The sequence below is a fragment of the Pan troglodytes genome, chromosome 19 (genome assembly GCF_028858775.2).
Source record: "Pan troglodytes isolate AG18354 chromosome 19, NHGRI_mPanTro3-v2.0_pri, whole genome shotgun sequence".
Taxonomy (NCBI): Eukaryota; Metazoa; Chordata; class Mammalia; order Primates; family Hominidae; genus Pan; species Pan troglodytes.
The window spans coordinates 31,773,539-31,795,767 of NC_072417.2; the positions used below are offsets into that span (position 1 = coordinate 31,773,539).

General features: G+C 40.0%; 1 protein-coding gene across 4 annotated transcripts in view; it reads right to left on the reverse strand.

The window, feature by feature from the left end:
• The window catches only part of TAF15 (TATA-box binding protein associated factor 15), a 37,749-nt gene extending 15,853 nt beyond the window's left edge, over positions 1 to 21,896 (reverse strand). The window contains exons 1-7 of one of the 4 annotated variants that reach the window (XM_016931972.4): positions 21,743 to 21,896; positions 13,535 to 13,574; positions 11,195 to 11,246; positions 11,022 to 11,106; positions 10,833 to 10,938; positions 8,436 to 8,647; positions 7,136 to 7,256 (exon numbers count right to left, since the gene is read on the reverse strand). In XM_016931972.4, coding sequence (XP_016787461.1) covers positions 7,136 to 7,256; positions 8,436 to 8,647; positions 10,833 to 10,938; positions 11,022 to 11,106; positions 11,195 to 11,246; positions 13,535 to 13,574; positions 21,743 to 21,749 — 623 coding nt within the window. In that variant the 5' untranslated portion in view covers positions 21,750 to 21,896. The remainder of the gene's footprint in view (positions 1 to 7,135; positions 7,257 to 8,435; positions 8,648 to 10,832; positions 10,939 to 11,021; positions 11,107 to 11,194; positions 11,247 to 13,534; positions 13,575 to 21,742) is intronic. The other 3 variants (XM_016931975.4, XM_016931973.4, XM_016931974.4) reach the window with 3 other exon arrangements.
• Between the last annotated feature and the right edge of the window lie 333 nt (positions 21,897 to 22,229).

Sequence of the window (22,229 nt, forward strand, 5' to 3'; positions counted from 1 at the left end):
TGTCGCCCAGGCTGTAGTGCAGTGGCGCGATCTTGGCTCACTGCAAGCTCCGCCTCCTGGGTTCCCGCCATTCTCCTGCCTCAGCCTCCCGAGTAGCTGGGACTATAGGCGCCTGCCACCACGCCCGGCTAATTTTTGTTTTTGTATTTTTAGTAGAGACGGAGTTTCACCGTGTTAGCCAGGATGGTCTCAATCTCCTGACCTCATGATCCGCCCGTCTCGGCCTCCCAAAGCACTGGGATTACAGGCATGAGTCACTGCGCCCGGCCTTGAACGTCATCTTTACTGTGCATTTCCTTTGAAAATAAAGCAGCTGAAGATTTCAACACATGGCCATAAATTTGGAAATACCATAGTACACTGGAAAAAGAACTAGTCTTCAAGAGACTCAGGGTACAGTCTTAATTATAACTAATCAATCTTGAAAATCTGGACATGTCAGTGGTTCTCCATAAGCTTCAATCTCCTTAACAAAATAAGGGTCTGTCCCCTTACTAATCAAAACGTGATGGAATATAAGCGTAAGCATAGCCTGGAAGGTTCTGAGAAAAGCAGGATCTCAGGCCCCACCCTAGACCTACTGAATAAGAACCTGCATTTAATAAGATCCCCCAAGTAATTCATATGCACATTTAAGTCTAAAATGTCTAGACATTTGGTTTAGGCATTGATCTAGATGATCTGTAATTTTATGCAAAGCCTTCTTTCAAGTTCAAACGTTTCAATCATTTTCTCTCTCCTTATTAGAAAATTATCCTTTTTAAGGAATTTATTAAATACAGAAAATAACCTTCAAGTAGTACTATTAGATATTAACAGAAGATGTGCCTGAGGTTAACAATCTTTCTTTCAAATCTGCATTAATGTTACAAGTCCCTTTTCTACATGCTAAGGCAAATCAAGACACAAAGGTACTTGAACATCTATGAGTCAAGATGTTGACACAACAAATTTGCTTTAATTCCCAGAAAAAGCAGAAAACATTTACACATAAAGAATTCCTGAAGTAGCAGAGATATTTAACAGGGACATAATATAAGCATACTCAACTTTATTGGCAGAGTACCCCCTGCATAAGAAAACTAGCTGGTTTTTTTGTTTGTTTTTTGAGATGGTGTCTTGCTATTTTGCCTAGTCTGGTCACGAACTCCTGAGCATCAGTGATCCTCCCACCTCAGCCTCCTAAGTAGCTGGGACTACAGGTACGCGCCACAGCCCCCAGCTAGTTGCATATTTTTTTTTTTTTCTGAGACAAGAGTTTCGCTCTTGTTGCCCAAGCTGGAGTGCAATGGTGCAATCTCGGCTCACTGCAACCTCCAACTCCCGGGTTCAAGCGATTCTCTCACGTCAGCCTCCTGAGTAGCTGGGATTACAGGCACCTGCCACCATGCCCAGCTAATTTTTGTATTTTCAGTAGAGACGGGGTTTCACCATGTTGGCCAGGCTGGTCTTGAAGCCCTGACCTCAGGTGATCCACCTGCCTCAGCCTCCCAAAGTGCTGGGATTACAGGCGTGAGCCAATGTGCCCAGCCATTGCATATTCTTGACCCAAACACAGACAGTTTCCCCAAGTTCAAAACCACAACGAGCAGCCCACACGAAGGCATACTCTGAGGGTTCTTTCACTGTTACAGCAGTACATATTTCGAAGAGACAACAGATTCCATTTCAGATGCTTCTCAAGAAAGAAAAAGTTCTTTGACAGAATCTCTACTCCAGGTCTCTCTCTCTCTTTTTTTTTTTTTTTTTTGAGATGGAGTCTCGCTCTGTCTCCCAGGCCAGAGTACAGTGGCACGATCTCGGCTCACTGCAACCTCCGCCTCCTGGGTTCACACCATTCTCCTGCCTCAGCCTCCCGAGTAGCTGGGACTACAAGTGCCCGCCACCACGCCCGGCTAATTTTTTGTATTTTTAGTAGAGATGGAGTTTCACCATGTTAGCCAGGATGGTCTCGATCTCCCGACCTCGTGATCCATCCGTCTCGGCCTCCCAAAGTGCTGGGATCACAGGCGTGACTACCACGCCCAGACTCCAAATCTTTTAATTAAAAAAAAAATAAAAATAAAATAAAAACCTAACTATATCTATTTATGGACTAAAACTGCCAAGAAGTAAAAGGACAATGCAGGAATCTCTATTCTTAGAAAATTTCACTAACTAGAGAGAAAGGACTTAGCTAAAAATGGAGAAAAGTTAGCTTAAAAACCCATGCTGTGCTTGGGTTTTCAGACTACTAAATCCAGAATACAATTTTCTGAGTGTGAGGAAAAGACCAACATTAATTCCACATTTAAGTGACTCAATGGATTTAAGTACTATTCTCAATAACAGCTGTATTTACATTTTATTTCCTCCTATGTCTTACATGCATGGTAAAAAGGCTTTCTGGATTCAGCATTTATCAACATCTCAGGAGGCCAACAATCTATCATTCTAGAGCTGCACTGTCCAATACAGTATCCACTATCTACATGTGGCCTGTTGAGCACTGGAAATGTAGCCAGTCTAAATTAAGATGTGCTCTAAATGCAAAACACAAAATGGATTTCTAAATTTTAATATGAAAAAAGGAATGTACAGTACTTTTTTTTTTTTTTTAAACATTTGAAGAGGTATGGGGCGGAGGGGGAAATGGAATTTGACAGGCTCACTATTGCCCAGACTGGAGTGCAGTGGCTATTCATAGGCACAATCATAGCTCACTGCAGCCTTGAACTCCTGGGCTCAAGCAATCCTCCTGCCTCAGCTTCCCAAGTAGCTGGGACTATAGGCGTGTGCCACAGTGCCCAGCTAATTTTCTCATTTTTAAAAGATGGCATCTTACTATATTGCCCATCTAGTCACAAACTCCTAGCCTCAAGCAATCCTCTTGCCTCAGCCTCACAAGTAGCTAGGATTACAGGCGCAGGCCATCATGACCAACAAAAAGAAATTTTTTATATTGATTGCATGATGAAATATTTTGAATATATTGAGTTAAATAGATTTTCTCATTTGTTTATCTGTGCTGTTTTCTTTTTAATGTGGCTATTAGAAAATTTACAATTAACTATATGGGTCACATTTGTGACCTCCATTGTATTTCTATTGGGCAATGCTGTGCTAGACTCACCAGAATGTATACATATTTTTATTTTTTAGACTGATGTATACAGTGCCCTTGTATACATGTGTATTTCTACGGCAGTTAACTGAATACTCTTTTAAGAGGGAGAAGATCCTCAAAAATCTGGATTTTAGGCTTGACACATTAAAGCCTGAAACAGCTACTAAATTTGATGGCATACTAATAATGAAAAGCAATTATTTATTAAGTTCTGGCAATTTTAGAAGGTGTTAATCACAATGCTAAAATTAAAAATCACTGGGAGAATTTATGCCCTTAACTTCTAGTCCACTAAGATGTCCATGTCAATTTTAGATGACAGTAAGAAATTTTCTTTTTTTTGCTACAATTGCTTTTTCAAAGAAAAAGATTAAGTTTCCTGTAGTCCCTATAATCTTCACTTATCTCTCTTTCACACTTGGAAAGCTGATGGTTTCTTTTTGACCGGGAGTTCTTCTTCTAGCCAGGCAATCACACCATCTGTAAGTCCAAGAATGTCCCATCCTTTACCTTATATCCAATCCTCATCCACAAATTATGCCCCTTCTTTTTTTTTTGCGATGGAGTTTCGCTCTTGTTGCCCAGGCTGGAATGCAATGGTGTGATCTCAGCTCACTGCAACCACCAACTCCCAGGTCAAGTGATTCTCCTGTCTCAGCCTCCCGAGTAGCTGGGATTATAGGCACCCACCATCATGTCCAGCTAATTTTTTGTATTTTTAGTAGAGACGGGGTTTCACCCTATTGGTCAGGCTGATCTCGAACTCCTGATCTCAGGTGATCCACCCACTGTGCCCTCCAAAGTGCTGGAATTACAGGCGTGAGCCACCATACCTGGCCCATGCCCCTTCTTATTTTAATATAAACCCGACTAATGCCAGATATTCTTCAAACAGCCCCCAAAAGAACTTTTTTTTTTTTTTTTTGCGACGAAATCTTGCTCTGTTGCCCAGGTTGGAGTGCAGTGGTGCGATCTCAGCTCACTGCAAGCTCCGCCTCCTGGGTTCACGCCATTCTCCTCCCTCAGCCTCCAGGGTAGCTGGGACTACAGGCGCCCGCCACCACACCCGGCTAATTTTTTTGTAGTTTTAGTGGAAATGCCTCGGCCTCCCAAAGCGCTGGGATTACAGGTGTGAGCCACCGCACCCGGCCAAGAATTGCTATTTTTAATTTGACTGAGAACACAAATGGGAGTGTTGATGAAGACTAATGAAAAATGTTCGGGTATTCTGGTACTTAAATGCAAAACTGTGTGGGGAAAAAAAAATCTTAAAACAGGGCATCTATATTCAAATTCAAAACATTTTATCCCAATAAATAAGCTAAAAAGCACATCTTTAAAAAGATGTTATGACACATAAAAATAATTTTATGTGTTATGACACATAAAAATAATATGAACTTCAGCCAGGCGTGGTGGCTCACACCTGTAATCTTGGGAGGCCAAGGCGGGCAGATCACGAGGTCAGGAGATCGAGACCATCCTAGCTAACACGGTGAAACCCCATCGCTACTAAAAAAAAAAAAAAAAAAAAAAAAAAAAAAAAAAATTAGCTGGGTGTGCTGGCACACGCCTGTAGTCCCAGCTACTCAGGAGGCTGAGGCAGGAGAACTGTTTGAACCTGGGAGGTGGAGGTTGCAGTATGCTGAGATGGTGCCACTGCACTCCAGCCTGGGCAACAGAGCGAGACTCCATCTCAAAAAAAAAAAAAAATTATATGAACTTTAAATTTCAGTATCCATAAATGAAGCTTTACTGGAACACAACCCTGTTTATTCATTTACATATTAATTACGGCTGCTCTGGTGCTCCAAGGGCAGAGATGAATAGTTACAATAGAAACCATATGGTTCACAAAACCCAAAACATTTACTATCTGGCCTTTCACACAGTTTGCCAACTCAATATAAAGAGTAATCGGCATCCATACGGATTTCTAAAAAAGGCCTTTCATGAACATCTCAACAAATAACAGAGTATAAGGCAAGATTGCAGATCCCTTCCTCACCCGATCTTTCCCCCACTGAAACCAGATCAGCATCATTTTGACCAACTAGATATTGGACTTCTGCATATGATTTTGTATTAAGGGGTATTAAAGGAAAATATGAAGTATGTTGCAAGGGGTTTATAAAAGTACTTAATTGGACCCCAGGGTTGATTAAGGTACTCCTTCTCTCCTTTGTCAGGAGGATCATTCAAAGTCCTTTCGATCCTCTAGTTACAAGATGAGTCACAAATGAAAATACATTTTTTTTTAATGTTTTTTTTTTGAGACGAAGTCTTGCTCTGTTGCCCAGGCTGGAGTGCAGTGGCATGATCTCGGCTCACTGCAAGCTCCGCCTCCCGGGTTCACAACATTCTCCTGCCTCAGCCTCCTGAGTAGTTCGGACTACGACTACAGGCGCCTGCCACCACGTCTGGCTAATTTTTTGTATTTTTAGTAGAGACGGGGTTTCACTGTGTTGGCCAGGATGGTCTCCATCTCCTGACCTCGTGATCCGCCCGCCTCGACCTCCCAAAGTGCTGGGATTACAGGCATGGGTCACCATGCCTGGCCAGTGAAAATATATTTATAATGACTTCCCTACCTATCCCCTATCTTCTTCCTCCATTCTTAGACACAGTGATAGTTTAATAATCGATTAGGATGTAACTGTAATTTCCTTATGAAGAAAACTAAAGCTATGATGTACTATAAAACATATAGCATTTCAAGGCAGCCAATTATCCAAAACATATTAACTGGTAAATTAAATATACCTGTTGGTTATCTTGTTTGGAACAGGAGGGAGGCTATTATTAGGTAGAGAGTAAGCACCATGTCACTTTACATAGTCCATTTATATCCACATGATGGCAGACTGCTCTTTGACAATGAAGAAGCATAGAATTTATTTGTTTTACTTTGGTAAACTGACTTTGGCTATCAACAGACTTAATGTCCAAGTCTTATAACACTTTTCAAATATGTTTAAAATTTAGTTTTTCCAAAAAATCAAAGCACTGTACACTAAAAATAGAATATAAGGCAGTGAAATCAAATCCTGGCTCATTGAAGAAATCACAGTCTGTGGGCAACTGGTTGTTTCTCAGGTCACCTCAGGGGACAGATGATCCCTAAGGTGCAAAAGAATGAACTGGTGCTGATATATGACTGATAAGTTTCTGTAACGGGCCACTGACCATTTCAATTCCCAAGGAACATAAATTACCTTTTAGCCTGTGTATTTACACACAAATATGCAACCTGCAAACTTCTTCTGAGGACAGATGTCAACTACTTTTTCATTTTTTTTTTTTTTACAGTCAAAGTAGTAAACTTGCAGATATATCTAAAACCAATTTTCAAACCAGCTTCATAACATATGCTGTAAGTAAATAAATACCAAAACCTGATAACACTAGCATGGAGAAAAGAAAAGCTGAATTAAAAAGACATTCCTTTACACAACTTAGTCAAGACAAAATACACATTACTATGTGATGTTACACTAATTATTCCAATAATTATTTACTTAAGAAGAGGGACAAAACAGTTTTGTTACATTAAATCTTTCTCTTATTTGCCATCCCCACCTTTCTACTCCATTACTGCCTCCTAATACTTTCCCTTCCCAAGGAGATTCGAGATTAAGAAATAGCCTCTGCCCCTCAATCCAGAATTAACTTACCTTTTATTTTTACATACAAACACTGGATTTCCCAGAGTCGTCTTTTAAAGGAGTTAAGATTCTAGCTCTGGCAGGAAAGTCAAGTGATTTAATCGCAACCATAGTTGTTTCTCTACTGGTGTTTAACATGTACCACATAAACTAACTACTAACATAGCCAATTCTAAGGTCATTTATGTGAGATATTAAGACTGAAAATACACTTTTAATTTCTGCCTTTTTCTCCAATATATAATCCCTTTTTAAAGTCTCTTAACTAAATTAGATGCTGGAATTGATCCAGCCAAGTAACACCTTAAAAAAAAAAAAAAAGAGGAAGAAGAAGAAATGTAGGCATCTTTATCTACATACTTACCTTGATCCTGTCATAGGACCTCTTCCATCCTTGTCATATCCCCCACGCCCTCTACCTCCTCCCTGTGACCCGCCATATCCTCTATTATCTTCTCCATACCTACTCACATCACGACGGTCATCTACAAAAAAGAAAATATAACACACAAATAACCACTCTCATTTCTAAAGCTTCAAATAACAATGTTAAATGGCTCTTTAGGCCACACATATCCTTATAGAAAATGGCACATGTGCACACAACTCAAATGCAAGTCATCATAAAATCATCTGGAATTACATGTTTTTGAGAATTTTATCTGTGTCAAATTCCATTCTGCTGAACTGACATGGCAAAACAGTAATGTGGAACAGTATGAGTTAAAATACAATCTTAGCTACAAGAACCTTAGTAACTTAGATGAAAAGCACGACCCCAATCTTTTTTTTTTTTTTTTGAAACAGAGTCTCGCTCTGTAGCCCAGGCTGGAGTGCACTGATGCGATCTCCGCTCACTGCAAGCTCTGCCTCCCGGGTTCACGCCATTCTCCTGCCTCAGCCTCCCGAGTAGCTGGGACTACAGGCGCCCGCCACCATGCCCGGCTAATTTTTTTTTTATTGTATTTTTAGTAGAGACAGGGTTTCACCATGTTAGCCAGGATGGTCTCGATCTCCTGACCTCGTGATCTGCCCACCTCGGCCTCCCAAAATGCTGGGATTACAGGCGTGAGCCACTGCGCCCAGCCCCCGAATCTTAAAAGTTACCACTTTCTTCACTTCAGAAACATTTAAATGTAAATTGAGCATGGACAAGGAATAACTGAATCTTCAAACTGAGAGAAGATATTTAGTGAATGTGCTTCCACTTTTACTTATTTACTTATTCATTCAATTATTCAACAAGCACTTACTATTTACTATTCAATTATTCAACAAGCACTTACTTACACTTACAATTATTCAACTGAGCACCTACAATGAACCAAACCATGTACTAGGCCTTAAAGGTACATAAATAAGTACCCCAAATCAAGTACAACACCAACACCAAAAGAACTGGTACCAGCAGTATTGTCAAGGATCAGAGTTCACTGAGACAAATTCACGTAATCAGCCATCAAAAGTCATGACCATCTGAGGGCCTCCAAGTTCAGAAGTAGAAATCCGATAAACTAGTTTTGATTACCATGACAGGGAACATATCTTCAAGGTTACCCTAAATTTTTACAAACAGGTGAAATCCTCTGTGGTTCTTTTAATCGAAATTCATACAAATAATTCTGAGAGGGGGAAAAATAATAATAGAGGTCAGTAAATCTTACCTTGTGTGTGGTGGCTGTAGTTTTCCCTTTGTGAATGATAGGACTGCTGGTTTTGACTATAGGAATCATGCTGCTGATCATAATTTGACTGCTCATCATATGAGCCTTGATGTTGATCATAGCCTGACTGCTGGTCATATGAATCTTGTTGACCATAGTCTGGCTGGTCATAGGAAGGTGCTCTTCCACCTTGGCTAAATAGAAATGGAGAACTTAAGAGACTTTATAGGAAGATTACATTTGCTGTAGCAAGTTGGCTGAAACTGATGTTAAGAGTCCTGACCAGTTAGAGACATTAACCATATTTATGACTACCTTCTCATGGTAATTAGTTATCTGCAGTCTCCTGGAATTCCCTGCGAAAGACGATTCTGCCAACATTGAAGAGGTGCCACATTATGAAAAAAAATGTATCTTTGAAAACTGCAGTAAAGCAAAAAATTACTATGGTTTTTTACTATCTCCTTGAACTTTTTTTTTTTTTTTTTTGAGACAGAGTTTCACTCTTGTTGCCCAGGCTGCTGGAGTGCAATGGTGCGATCGTGGCTCACCGCAACCTCCACCTCACGGGTTCAAGCAATTCTCCTGCCTCAGCCTCCCGAGTAGCTGGGATTACAGGCATGTGCCACCACGCCCGGCTAATTTTGTATTTTTAGTAGAGACGGGGTTTCTCCATGTTGGTCAGGCTGGTCTCTAACTCCTGACCTCACGTGATCCACCCGTCTCGGCCTCCCAAAGTGCTGGGATTACAGGTGTGAGCCACCGAGCCTGGCCTATCTCCATGAATTTTTAAAAAAAAGTAAAAGATGCTACAAAGTACAGTAATATGTCTGACTCTTTAATAAACATGCCACAAGAGCTGAGTCCTTTTAATAGTTACAATGAAAGGCTCTATATCACTGAAGTTTAACAAGTGTCTTCTCTTAAAATATTTTTAGATCTTTTCTCTTAGAATTATCTTTAGAACCTATAGTACAGTCTTCTAAACATCTTCAGTGATAGTACATTTTAGAAAACAGTAAAAGAACCTGCTTTGTAACACAATTTTTTTTATCTGAAAAAAACTCTATCAGGTAATGAGACTGCTTATTCTAGCAATTTGAAAGGAAAATTCTAAGTATCTTCAGAACAATATTACTGTATTAATTACATGCTCTCAGAGTGGGAATGTTAAAAAGGCAACATTTAATTGGATTTGAGTTCCAGTAGGTTTACTTATTATAAAAATGGGCTGGGGGGGGACAAAAAAGATCTCATAACTTAATAGTTACATTTTATTCTTCACCAGAGGATCAGAACAATCTAATAAAAGATCAGTATGTTCCCTAACTCCCTGTCGAAAGCACAACACAACCACAGTCCAAACCCTAGCACTTTAAAATGGCTGTCAAATCAAACTTAACATTTCTTTTCAGACTATATTTATATGTCATGCTTCCAAAAATACATCATTTATAAAACGATTCTCCTTAAATTTAAAACTAACCAACAAGGCTTGAAGAGTTATTTCTCTTAATGTAGTATGCCTTCTGGATATTATTCCCTACATTTGTACTCTACTTTCTACTTTTCAAAACACTCTCACATCTGTAAGGGTGATAATTTGACCTCACCAATCTTTCCTCAATGCTTTTATTTAATTTTCACTTAGAATAAATGTCTTCACTGTAGAAAGAAAACACTAGAGACCTCAGTTTTTAGCCACGTCACTTGATAGGCCAAATAATTCTTTACCCTCTGTAAAATGGGAATTACTGACACTATTTCACAGTGGTATCTGAAGATCAATCACATTAGAGAATGCAAAAGCATTTCACAGAATGTAAAGCACAATTTTTAAAAAGTAACTTGCTATTAAGTAAATAGCATAAAATTAAGTACCAGCTCTTTAAATCTGAAAGGTAAAAAAACTTTATAAAACCTGAAATTTATCAGTAAATATTCACCTACATATATCAACAAAGAAAACACATTTTAGGGTATCTGATATATGCGTAAGTTTTGACCCTTTTAAAAAATATTTTTGTCCCTGAAAAGTTAATATATTCACATGGTTCAAAAATAAAATGGAAATTTAAAAACAGATATTGAGAAGTCTTATTCTAAAGGCAGGTTTTTATTTAATCTCAGGGATAAAGCAGAGGTCCAAAATTTTCTAACATTTTTAAGGACATCAATTTATAGCTAAACAATGATTTCACAAATACATCATAAGAATCAAATGACAATGCTATTTCCACATTCTCCATAATATACAGTTGTAAAATCCACACTCCATTAAAATTTCCTTAAAAAAAAAAAAAAAGTTTAAAGCTAGGATTTTGTTGGTTAAATCTGTTTAATATCAGTGTTATTTCCACTGCCCAAAACAATCTCAGTACTTTACTATTTCCTTACCTTCCTGATGATTCCACGTTTTGCTGCTGTCCCTGGTTATTATATGGTTGCTGGCTATATGAGCTCTGCTTTTGATTCTCATAACCACCATAGGACTGTGAATAACCTAAAGATTAGATGAGTATATCATTTAGTGAAGGCTCTGATTTTTCAATCTCTGAAACAACAAATTTAACAAACTAGTCCAACCTGACTGACTTTGTCCATAACTGGAGTAACCGCTGTAGTTCTGTCCATAAGAGGAATCAGTCGTTTGCCCATAGCCAGAATAGCTCTGAAATTTAGGTAAATACTCAAGTTTCATCACCTACTTAAGATAAAAATAACTACTTATGAAGAATACAATTTATATTTCAACCTACTTGTGATGCTTGTCCATAGCCTTGGTTGCCTGGATTTCCATAGGTAGAATAACTGCAAAAGAAAAATTCAATACTTGAAAGAAATGTGTAGAAATTTTAAAGTTTAAATGAAGACCTTGCCTTCATTTTCAACTTTCAACTCAAATACAAGCTTCTTTGCTGAGAAATCATCAATCTCCCTGTCTCTAGAGTCTAAATTGAAAGGTGACGATCAAAGACTGTTAAAGAAATACATGAAGTCACTCCCAGATCTCCTGAATGTGAAACAAATACCCAAAGTTTTGTTTTGACAATCTTGCAGAAATAAACAAAACTTGGTAAGAGCTAGAAAATTCCAAGAGAATTATGCTTGGGTATGGGGGGAATAAAAACTACATAGCAAGACTTATAATAAATACCTGAAGCACAAAAATGATGACTACACAAAAAATGAACACCTTACTCAATTTAATCACATCTTGACAGATTAATTTTTTCCTACCATTTGCCTTAGTTAAATGGCTTTAACTTCCTAAAAGATGCACAGGGAGGCACTAGAAGTCCAGTTTAAAAGTCTCAATAATTAGAGGCATGTTTATCCCCACAGTACAGTCATTGAATGAAATTATACCGTATCCTCAGTATTGTAGCAGGGCCTGGCACATAGCTCAATAAATATTTGTTGACTGACTAAATAAATGTACCCTCCTGGGATCTGAATATTAATTTTATAGTATATAAGCTCTAACAAGTCAGAAACAAACTTTCTGAATCTATACTATGACTTTCTAATATCCAAAGAAAACTAAAACACTTGCAAAATTTTTTATCATTTTAAAGGTATCAAGTGCTAACAAGATTCCTTAACTTTTGAAAATACATTTCACCAAATAAACATTTTGCTAGATACCTACTAGGAAGTTAGCACTATCTTACGAGATCAAAAAAGTCAAATCAGTTTTGTTTTTCAGGAAGCTTAAAATTTGACAAGATATCTGAGGTGCTATTCTGAGTATCTTACACTGAGCTGTAAAACATTTATCCTATAAGTTGAAGGCTGTATTTTGGTAAGAGAAGCCCACTGCATATATACACTCACATAAAAATAGAACTTCCTTTTTACTGTGAGGATGGTAAGCACACTAAAAAAACGCTTAATATTTTTTATGGTATTTAAAAAAAATGTGCTCTGAAAAAACACATTAGCATATTATACACCGTTATAAAACGCTTTTTCTAAAAAAACTGTTGAGTTCAATTGCTTAAAAATTTTTTTTTTTTTTTTTTTTCGAGACAGGGTCTCGCTCTGTCACCCAGGCTGGAATGCAGTGGCATGGTCATAACTCACTGTAACAACCCTGAACTCTTGGGCTCAAGTGATCCTCCCACCTCAGCCTCCCAAGTAGCTAGGACTACAGGTACACACCACTATGTCTGGATAATTAAAAAAATTTTTTTTTTAGAGACAAGGTCTCGCTATATTACCCAAGCTGGTTTCTAACTCCTGGCCTCAAGCAATCCTCCCATCTTGGCCTCCCAAAGTACTGGGACTAGAGTCATGAGCCATAGCGTCTGACATTAAATTTCTTTAGTAATTGTTTCTTCCAAGAGATTTCCTAAATAAAACATAAACTTTACAATACCAAGGAGATTTGTTTTAATCTGTAGGAGGTATATTCATTGATGCAAACAGATTTAAGAAAAGGAAGAGGCCAGGTGCAGTGGCTCACACCTGTAATCCCCGCACTTTGGGAGGCTGAGGCGGGCGATCACGAGGTCAGGAGATTGAGACCATCCTGGCTAACACGGTGAAACCCCATCTCTACTAAAAATACAAAAAATTAGCCGGGTGTGCTGGCGAGTGCCTGTAGTCTCAGCTACTCGGGAGGCTGAGGCCAGAGAATGGCGTGAACCTGCGAGGCGGAGCTTGCAGCGACCCGAGAGCGCGCCACTGCGCTCCAGCCTGGGCGAAAGAGCGAGACTCAGTCTCAAAAAAAAAAAAAGAAAAGTAAAGAAAAGGAAGAAGCCCAGTAGAGTGGCACATGTCTGCAGTGGAGATTACAGTTACTTGGGAGACTGAGGCAGGAAGATCGCTTAAGCCCAGGAATTTAAGGCTGTAGTACACTATGATTTGCCACTGCACTCCAGCCTGAGCAAAACAGCAAGACTCTGTCTCAAAACATAAAGAAAAACAGAAAGGGAATAAATGTCTTACAGCACCTATTTACACTGACTCTCTTCACTCTGTGACAAGCTAATATTTAACTTATGACATCCAGCATCAAGTCTCAAGAGAAGAAGCTTGACAAAATTCACCTCAGTTCTACTCTTTCATATTATTAAAATGTATGTATACTTTACCTTTGCTGCTCACCCCCAGACTGACCGTAACTTCCAGAATCTAGAACACATAAAAAGAATTTTAAATCTTATTTAAAATTATGGTTCCTTCAAAGGCTGACTTTAGCTCATACAGAAGAAATGTGGTAAGAAAATGTAAAGAACTGCAGAAAGAAAAACTAACTCAAGTTAAATACTATGAAACAAGAAATTTGTACAAATAGTATTTACTTTTTACAATAACTACGTATTTGCAAACTACTATTCTACATGTGTGCTAGGGTCACAAGAACCCAGTGAACAAATGTAAACAGTGAAAATCCATTCTTTAAACAGACTCAAGACCTTAAGCAATATTATTATATACAAAAAGACATCTGTTAAAACTAATCAGGTCCAAAAAGGGGAAAGACATGCACTATGACATCCCCAGGATTACATCTACTTGAACATCCTTACCACCCCAAGATATACACCATTCCTCTGTACTGGACTGCTTTGGCTGTCAGCACCAACAAAAATATTTCCAAAGACTTGCTAAAAAAAAAAAAAAAAGCAGCTAAGTTAGTTGCTCTATTCTGATTTTACCAAGCTTTCAGGGATTCAGCCAATTGGCACAGCAAGTCAGCAATACCTGCTTGTAGCTTCAATTTAGCAATTAAAAAAATTATCAAGGGACCGGGCATGGTGGCTCACACAATCCCAGCACTATGGGAAGCTGAGGCAGGCAGATGGCTTGAAATCAGCCTGGCCAACATGGCGAAACCCCATCTCTACAAAAAACACAAAAACTAGCTGGGCATGGTGGCATGTGCCTGTAGTCCCAGCTACTCGAGAGGCTGAGGTGGATCACCTGATCCAGGGGCGGTCAAGGCTGCAGTGAGCTGTGATTGTGCCACTGCACTCCAGCCTGCACGACTGAATGACACTTCTCAAAAAAAAAAAAAAAAAAAAGTGGGGGTGGGGTGGGAGTGGTAACATAAAAAATAAAGAATTTGAACTATGAGCTTTTCTCAATACTTCAAAATGTCAATCATATCAAAAATTACTGAAGAGGTTCTATTTATCTATCCTTTAGGCTTTACTCAGAGTCAAATGAATGACCTAAGTATGTGACGCATAAGAGCAGTTTTTATGAAACGCTTTTGCAACTGCAAAAAATGGCTCTAAGTCGCAAACTGTTGACCATCAGGCCCAACCTCACTCAATTTGAAACAAAAATCACTGTTGTCAAATCGTTCTAAAACGCACCAAAACCTAATGAAATTTCTTTCTTCTTTTTAAGAGATGAACTCTTCCTGTCACCCATGCTGGAGTGCAGTGGTGCCATCACAGCTCACTCCTAGACTTGAGTCATTCTCCTGCCTCAGCCTCCTGCGTAGCTGGGACTACAGGTGTGCAGCACCACGCCCAGCTATTTTTAATTTTTAGAGATAGGGGCTCAGTAACTTTCTCTTTTTAAAATTTAATTATACAATATGTCCTTAGAACAAACTTTTTCATCCAATTTATATAACGCTACAATATGAAAATATTGCCACCGAATATAAGTGGGTGATACCAAATTTGCCACTTTTCTGCAGTAAAGCTCTCCAATTAGACCGAACAAGATTTTGTTTAATGCTTAATTTTAAGAATAGTAAATGAAGGCCAGGTGTAGTGGCTCATCCCTGTAATCCCAGCATTTTGGGTGGCCAAGACAGGAGTACTGCTTGAGCCCAGGAGGTCGAGGCTGCAGTGGGTCAAGATTGCACCACTGCACTCCAGCTTTAGCGACAGAACGAGACCCTGTCTCAAAAGAGAAAAAAAGTATTAAATGAAATCTTGACACAAACTACTACTTCTATGAATATGGAGGGCATAAAACTAGCTGAAATGAAAAAGAAAAAATTACACATCACTGCCAGGCCCATGAGAAGATAGCTAGAGTTGTAGCTAACCACCAATTAAGAAAAATCGGAAAAGAATACACAATCTAATTAGACCATTAAGAGATTAGATGCCTCTATGAAATGACAGGAAATCAGATTATCCCAAATCAAAGGATGAAAAGGGTTATGAGGGGGAAAACAATGAGTAAAACAAGGTATTTGTGGATGCATGAAGCTTTAGGTTAAACTATATCCTGAAGCATGGATGTAGGTTCTCCCAGTGACAAAATACATAATCGCAGCATATTTTCTTTAGGTTCAGGCAAAATTTTAGTAGGGTACAGCACATAGGTCCTGTAACCCCATCTCAAATCTAACAGTAAGGCCCTTAATCTTAACCCAGTCATTTCAGCCCTCTGAAATTATAAATCTAACTTCTTTAGCTGGCTAGCTTAAAAACTCCAAGATGATATAGAAATAAGCGTACTGACTAGTAAATCTGTCCCTTGGTATAAATCCTTGAGTGATAAAGTGCAGGTGTTTTATATTCATCAGAGAAAATCAGTTTATAGATTAAGGCATCCTAAACAACTGTTCATTGTGATTATTTGACACTTGTGCTTTGTGTCTGGACCTACGAATTTAAATTTAAAGTGCTTTTGAATTTCCAAGTGTATAGTTTTGATTCCCTTTGTGTTTTTTCCTAATATTCCACTGCAGCCAGAAAAGTTATATTATTATTCTTGGTATTTGCTCAGATTTCCTGTTTTGCTTTTCCCCCTTGGCACATGTTCCCTGTGTGCCTGAAAATAATTATGTATTTTCTAAATTTCAAGTGAATTCTATCAGTCTATAACATTATGCTCATTAGTTGTATCACTCATATTTTACTAATGTTTGGTCTAGTCTTACTAATGTTTGGTCATATTCTTACTGTTTGCCTGATCTATTAATTACACAAAGAGGTATTTTTTTTAACTTCCCATATAACTATAGACTTGTCAAGTTCTTGTAATTGTCATTTAGGTTTTATATATATACATATATATATATACACACACACACACACACACACACAACTTTTTTTTTTTGAGACAGAGTCTCACTCTATCACCCAGGATGGAGTGCAGTGACACGATTTTGACTTACTGCAACCTCTGCTTCCCAGGTTCAAACAACTCTCTTGCCTCAGCCTCCTGAGTGGCTGGGATTACAGGTGCCCACCACCTTGCCCGGCTAGTTTTTGTATTTTTAATAGAGATGGAGTTTCACCATGTTGACCAGGCTAGTTTCAAACTCATGACCTCAGGTGAACCGCCCGCCTCGGCCTCCCAAAGTGCTGGGATTACAGGTGGGCCTGTTTTCTGTATTTATTATTAGGCACACAAAAGTACAGGCCTATGTTCCTGGTGAATTTCCTTTTAACATTACGTCTGAACTTTATTTTGGCTAGTAACATAACTTAAAAAAAAAAAATCAGCTGGGTGCGGTTGCTCACGCCTGTAATCCCAGCACTTTGGGAGGCTGAGGTGGGCGGATCACAAGGTCAGGAGATCGAGACCATCCTGGCTAACATGGTGAAATCCTGTCTCTACTAAAAATACAAAAAATATGCCGGACGTGGTGGTGGTGGGCACCTGTAGTCCCAGTTACTCGGGAGGCTGAGGCAGGAGAATGGCGTGAACCCGGGAGGCGGAGCTTGCAGTGAGCCGAGATTGCGCCACTGCACTCCAGCCTGGGCCACAGAGCGAGACTCCATCTCAAAAAAAAAATCACCTTTTGGTTGGTGTTTGCAAATTGCTTGAGCTGAGGAGTTCAAGACCAGCCTGGGCAACACAAAAAGACCCTATCTCTACAAAAAATTTTAAAAATTAGCCGGGTAAGGCAGTGTGCACCTGTTGTCAGTCCCCGCTACTCTTAAAACAACAACAACAACAACAACAAAAAACAGAAAAAAGAAAATTCAAAGTCAATGGTTACTTTCTCTCTAAACTCTAATGGATAATTTCATTATTTTCCAGCTTCTTCAAATATTTAATTAGTCTGTTATTAATCATACCACTGCTTCCTATTTTCTCTAGTAGGTTACTGGTACTTCATAACCTGCATTTTTACATCAATGTATCTAGGTATGAATGTTTCATGTTTAAATCTAGTGTTCAATTCAAAATGTTCATTTACTTTGGAAATCAACTATTGATTCTTCCTCCATTTTCTCCTTCTCAATCTCTTATTAGATATATGACAGGAGTTTTTAATCTATTTCCCATGTTTCTTAATCTTTTTTTGCGGGGGGGGGGGGGGGGGACAGGGTCTCGCTCTGTTGCCAAGGCTGAAGTGCTGTAGGACAATCACAGCTCACTGTAGCCTCGATTTCCTGGGCTCAAGCAATCCTCCCACTTCAACCTCCCGAGTAGCTGGGATTACACATGCATACCGCCACATTCAGCTGATCTTTTTTGTATTTTGTAGAGATGGGAGTTTCATCATGTTGCCCAGGCTGTTTTCAAACTCCTGAGCTCACGCGATCTACCCACCTCAGCCTCTCAAAGTGCTGGGATTATAGGCATGAGCCACCATGCCTGAAATCTTTCATTTTCATATCTTATCCCCCTGAATTGAATGCTGGAAGATCACATCTACCTTCCACATCTGTGAGATAAGTCACATCCATCATATCTGTAATTCTTTCTTCTGCTAGGCCTGCTATTCCAACTTATTCACTTTTCCTAATTAATTCTAAACGTTTTACTTGATTCTTTTTCAAATCTATGTGGCTTGTTTTATTAACACCTTGATCTTTTTTTTTTTTTTTTTTTTTTTGAGACAGAGTCTTGCTCTGTCACCCAAGCTGGAGTGCAGTGGCTCAAACTGCAACCTCTGCCTCCCAGCTTCAACCAATTCTGGTGCCTCAGCCTCACAAGGATCTGGGATTACAGGTTCCCGCCACCTCACCTGGCAATTTTTATACTTTTAGTAGAGATGGGGTTTCGCCATGGTGGCCAGGCTGGTCTCGAACTCCTGACCTCAGGTGATCCACCTGCTTCAGGATCCCAAAGGGCTGGGATTACAGGTATGAGCCACCGCACCCGGCCAACCTTGATCTTAGGGTTGATTCCTTCCTTTAGGTTTATTTTAACAATTTTAAACATAAAAATATTCTCTCAGATAATCTGTTAGAGGCTCTAATCCTATTTGTCATTGACTCTCATTTCAGTGAAATGTTTCCTAAAGCTCTGCAATTTACTATGAACATATCTTTTGCAAGGCTTGCTTTATCTGAAATTCCTTGGGATCTAAACCGTGAAATTTCCTCCAGAAAATGTTATTCAGGTTTTTTTTTTTTTTTTTTGAGATAGAGTTTCTCTTGTTCCCCAGGCTGGAGTGCAATGGCACAATCTCGGCTCACCACAACCTCCGCCTCCCAGGTTCAAGCGATTCTCCTGCCTCAGCCTTCTGAGTAGCTGGGATTACAGGCATGTAGGATGCCTTAATTTTTTAAGTAGAGATGGGGTTTCTCCAGGTTGGTCAAGCTGGTCTCGAACTCCCGACCTTAGGTGATCCACCCGCCTCGGCCTCCCAAAGTGCTGGGATTACAGACGTGAGCCACCACGCCCAGCCGTTCTTCATGTTTTTAACAGAAACACCAAGGGTATTACCAGCCCCAAAACCATTTTTACGTTAATTTGTCTTAAAGTTTCCTGGAGCCTAAACGTCCATGCCACTTTGTCATCTCTTATGTTGGTACTAAGGTTTTTTCCAGTTCATTCCTTCACATAATGTACAGTCCTTTAACTCCATAACACATAAGTCTAGAATTTATGTTAAGAGTCTCAGTTCCCATTACCTGGCGTTAATGGTCCGTACGTTTTATCTCTGGTCCCTACACAGTTACTTGAGCAATAAAACCCAGGTGTCTAAAAAAGGTGTATGCCCTCCTCTCCAGGGTAGCTGACAAGTTAGCTCTTTGCCTGCCATGCTGGCTCCTACTTCATTTTTGGCACTGGGGGTTTGTCCTTTCTTAGTTTTTGCATTTTTTTAAATCTTTGTAGATAGATTTTCAAGTTAATCGTGGTCTGCCACACTGCCAGAATGAGAAGTTATCTTGACTTTGTAATTTTTATGTGTGTAACTGATTTAAATTCGTTAAGGTGTTAGCTAATTCACGTTGTAAACAGTATTTGAATGTTAGACTCTGACTTATAATTTCTACAATTTTGATTTATTGATTACTTCAGTGCTTACACTTTATTAGGTTTTTTGGAGCGGTTGAGTCAATTTGATATATTAAATTTACATGTGTAGTCTGGAATGTTTAAAGGACTTAACTAAAATTATTAATGGCATTAGTTGTTTTGGGGGATTTTAATAAACATTCATCAGAGAACAAGTCAAAAGCATTATTTTTACACAAAGTCAAAGGTATTATTTTTATACACTTATTACAAAACATATAAATAGTATACCAAGCCTAAGAATATAACGAGTCTAGCTTTAATTAATTGAATGTTAATTTAAAAACAAGCGTCTAGTAAGTAGCCCCTTTCACACACCGAAAAGCCAATTTCGTATTTTAAAAAATACTCGAACTACAAAATAACAAATATCTGGTGTCTTAGTAACTTGAAGATCAATACTAATGATTAAGCCAGCTTATATGCTTATATGATACATGAAAAAGCCTGTATTTTACAAATAGCAAACCACAAAAACTTCAACTTTCCACAGAAGCCATTGTTTTATATCAATAATTATGTTAAAGATCAAGACAGGCTAAAAGTTTTTAATGAGGACTGAAGCCTTTAAACTTGGTAAATTTCTCCACGAGGGTAGAATTTTAATTTCTGTTTAAACCATGGGTAGATGATACACTCTTGTGAGGGTGTACTATAAGAACTTCTAAGGAGCTTTATCAGACTTCATCCCAAATTACGTACCTAGAAAAAGATGTACCAATGTCTACTTTGGAATAAGAAATTACTTCTTGTTTGAGCAAGGATTAAGCAGAAACTTTAAGAAGTGCAGTTTATAGCCTCTTATATGAAGTAGATGGGCACCCCTCAAAAACAAATCAATATCCTGGCTCCTTAAATATCAACATTAATCTAAGTAATGTATAGCATGCTCCTGTCCAAACGTTCCCGCTAATTTGTAGTCTTCTCAGATCGATGCTTCATTTTAGTCACACATTTCTATCCTGCAAGACCGGGTACCTGGGTTTTTTGTCTGGTTTTATAACACTAGGCAGGTTTGGCCTTACTCAAAATATAAGACTGCAAAATGCCTGTTTCACCTCAACCATACGGTTTCAGGAAATGTTCTATATTTCCAGCAGAAAAGTGGTATCTAACTCTCATGATGGTTTCTAGCAAGTGGATAGACACCTGGGTCTTTGCGGCCCGTGATGCAGCCTAACAATAGAGGACCCTGTGTGAACAGCTAGATCTGCTAAATCAAGAGGACATGCATGTTCTAGATTTTTTATTCTGGTTTAGCAGGATCCAAACTGGTTGTCCTGAAGAGACTAATGCCTCTCTTTCTCTTCCACACAATGGGTGGCCTCTGCCAAGTTAACTGCTTCGTGGGGGGAAAAAAAGATTGCCTTTCCTTTGGTCTGCATGTTTTAAGGTAAATGCCACATACACCTACAGGAGCTTATCAATAATAGATAGACAAGGCTCACTTTCAAACTCTTTCAGGAGATAAACTGGTGGGGAAGACGAATGGCAGGAGGGTGAAGAGGAAGCTAAATTACTATGCAAACACCCCCAACTCAAATCCAGGTGGTTACTGCAGAGTGAATAACGATAAGTACGATTTCGTGTAAGGCAACGTCCTTTGAAAGGGCTCCCAGAGCGTCAAGGCCCCCACCTGATGAATGGGTGAGTCAGGCAGGCCCAGCTCCACTTCGAGGATGGGAAAACTGAGGTACGAGGCGGCGAGATGACTGGCCCGAGGCCTCGCTGAAAGATCCGAGGCGGAGCGGAGAACCAGAAGCACCGCTTCTCTCAGGCTGATGCTCTAATCTCGGCTCCCCGCGCCCCTACGATGGCGTAGACGGCCTCCGCCCCCCGACTCACACACACCCTCCCCCGGGAACGGCAAGTCTCCTCGGGTTCCAAGGACAGGGTCAAAAGACAAGAGGCCCGAGGCGCTCCCGCCGTGATTTGCAGCTGGAGAGCCATTGGGAGCGTGCGTGCCTCCAGTTCAACATGGCGGCGGCAGCGGCCGCCCCCCCACCCCAAGCCTCCCTCAGGGCCGGAGGCTTCTCCTCAGGGCCCTCCGGTGGGCGGGAAGACAGCCCAACCCCGCCAGGACCTTCTCGTCGCTGTCGCTGCTCGCTGAAGAAGTCACCTACCCGACATGACTAACGGCCGCGGCGCGGAGGCCCCACAGCCCGCCGAGAACAACGAATACGAAAGCCAGGCGGCGCGGCGGCCGAAGCTGTACTGAGGGCGGCGCGGCGGGCTGAGGCGGACTGCGGGGCCCCGGCAGCCAATCAGCGGGCAGCGGGTGGTACCACAAAGCTGCGGCAGGAGGGGTGTTTCTGCACTGGTACTAGCCGCCGAGCCCTGAGGCCTTCCCAGGGCCCTCTATTCCCCCCTCCGCTAGCCGTACCATTATTGAGAGGGAATTGAGAAGAGAAAGTACCAATGCCACGATCACGATAGGGGAGGAAGTGGAACCTACTTGCTCCGTCTTATTTACAATCCTATTTCTCACTTTATTGGGTGTGATGGAATTTGCGGTTAGGAAACGAAAGAGGAGGGACCTTATAAACACAGAGTATTTGGTTATGCAAAGCCTTTCTTTCCCTACAATTTCGAATGGTACGTCCTAGCTGG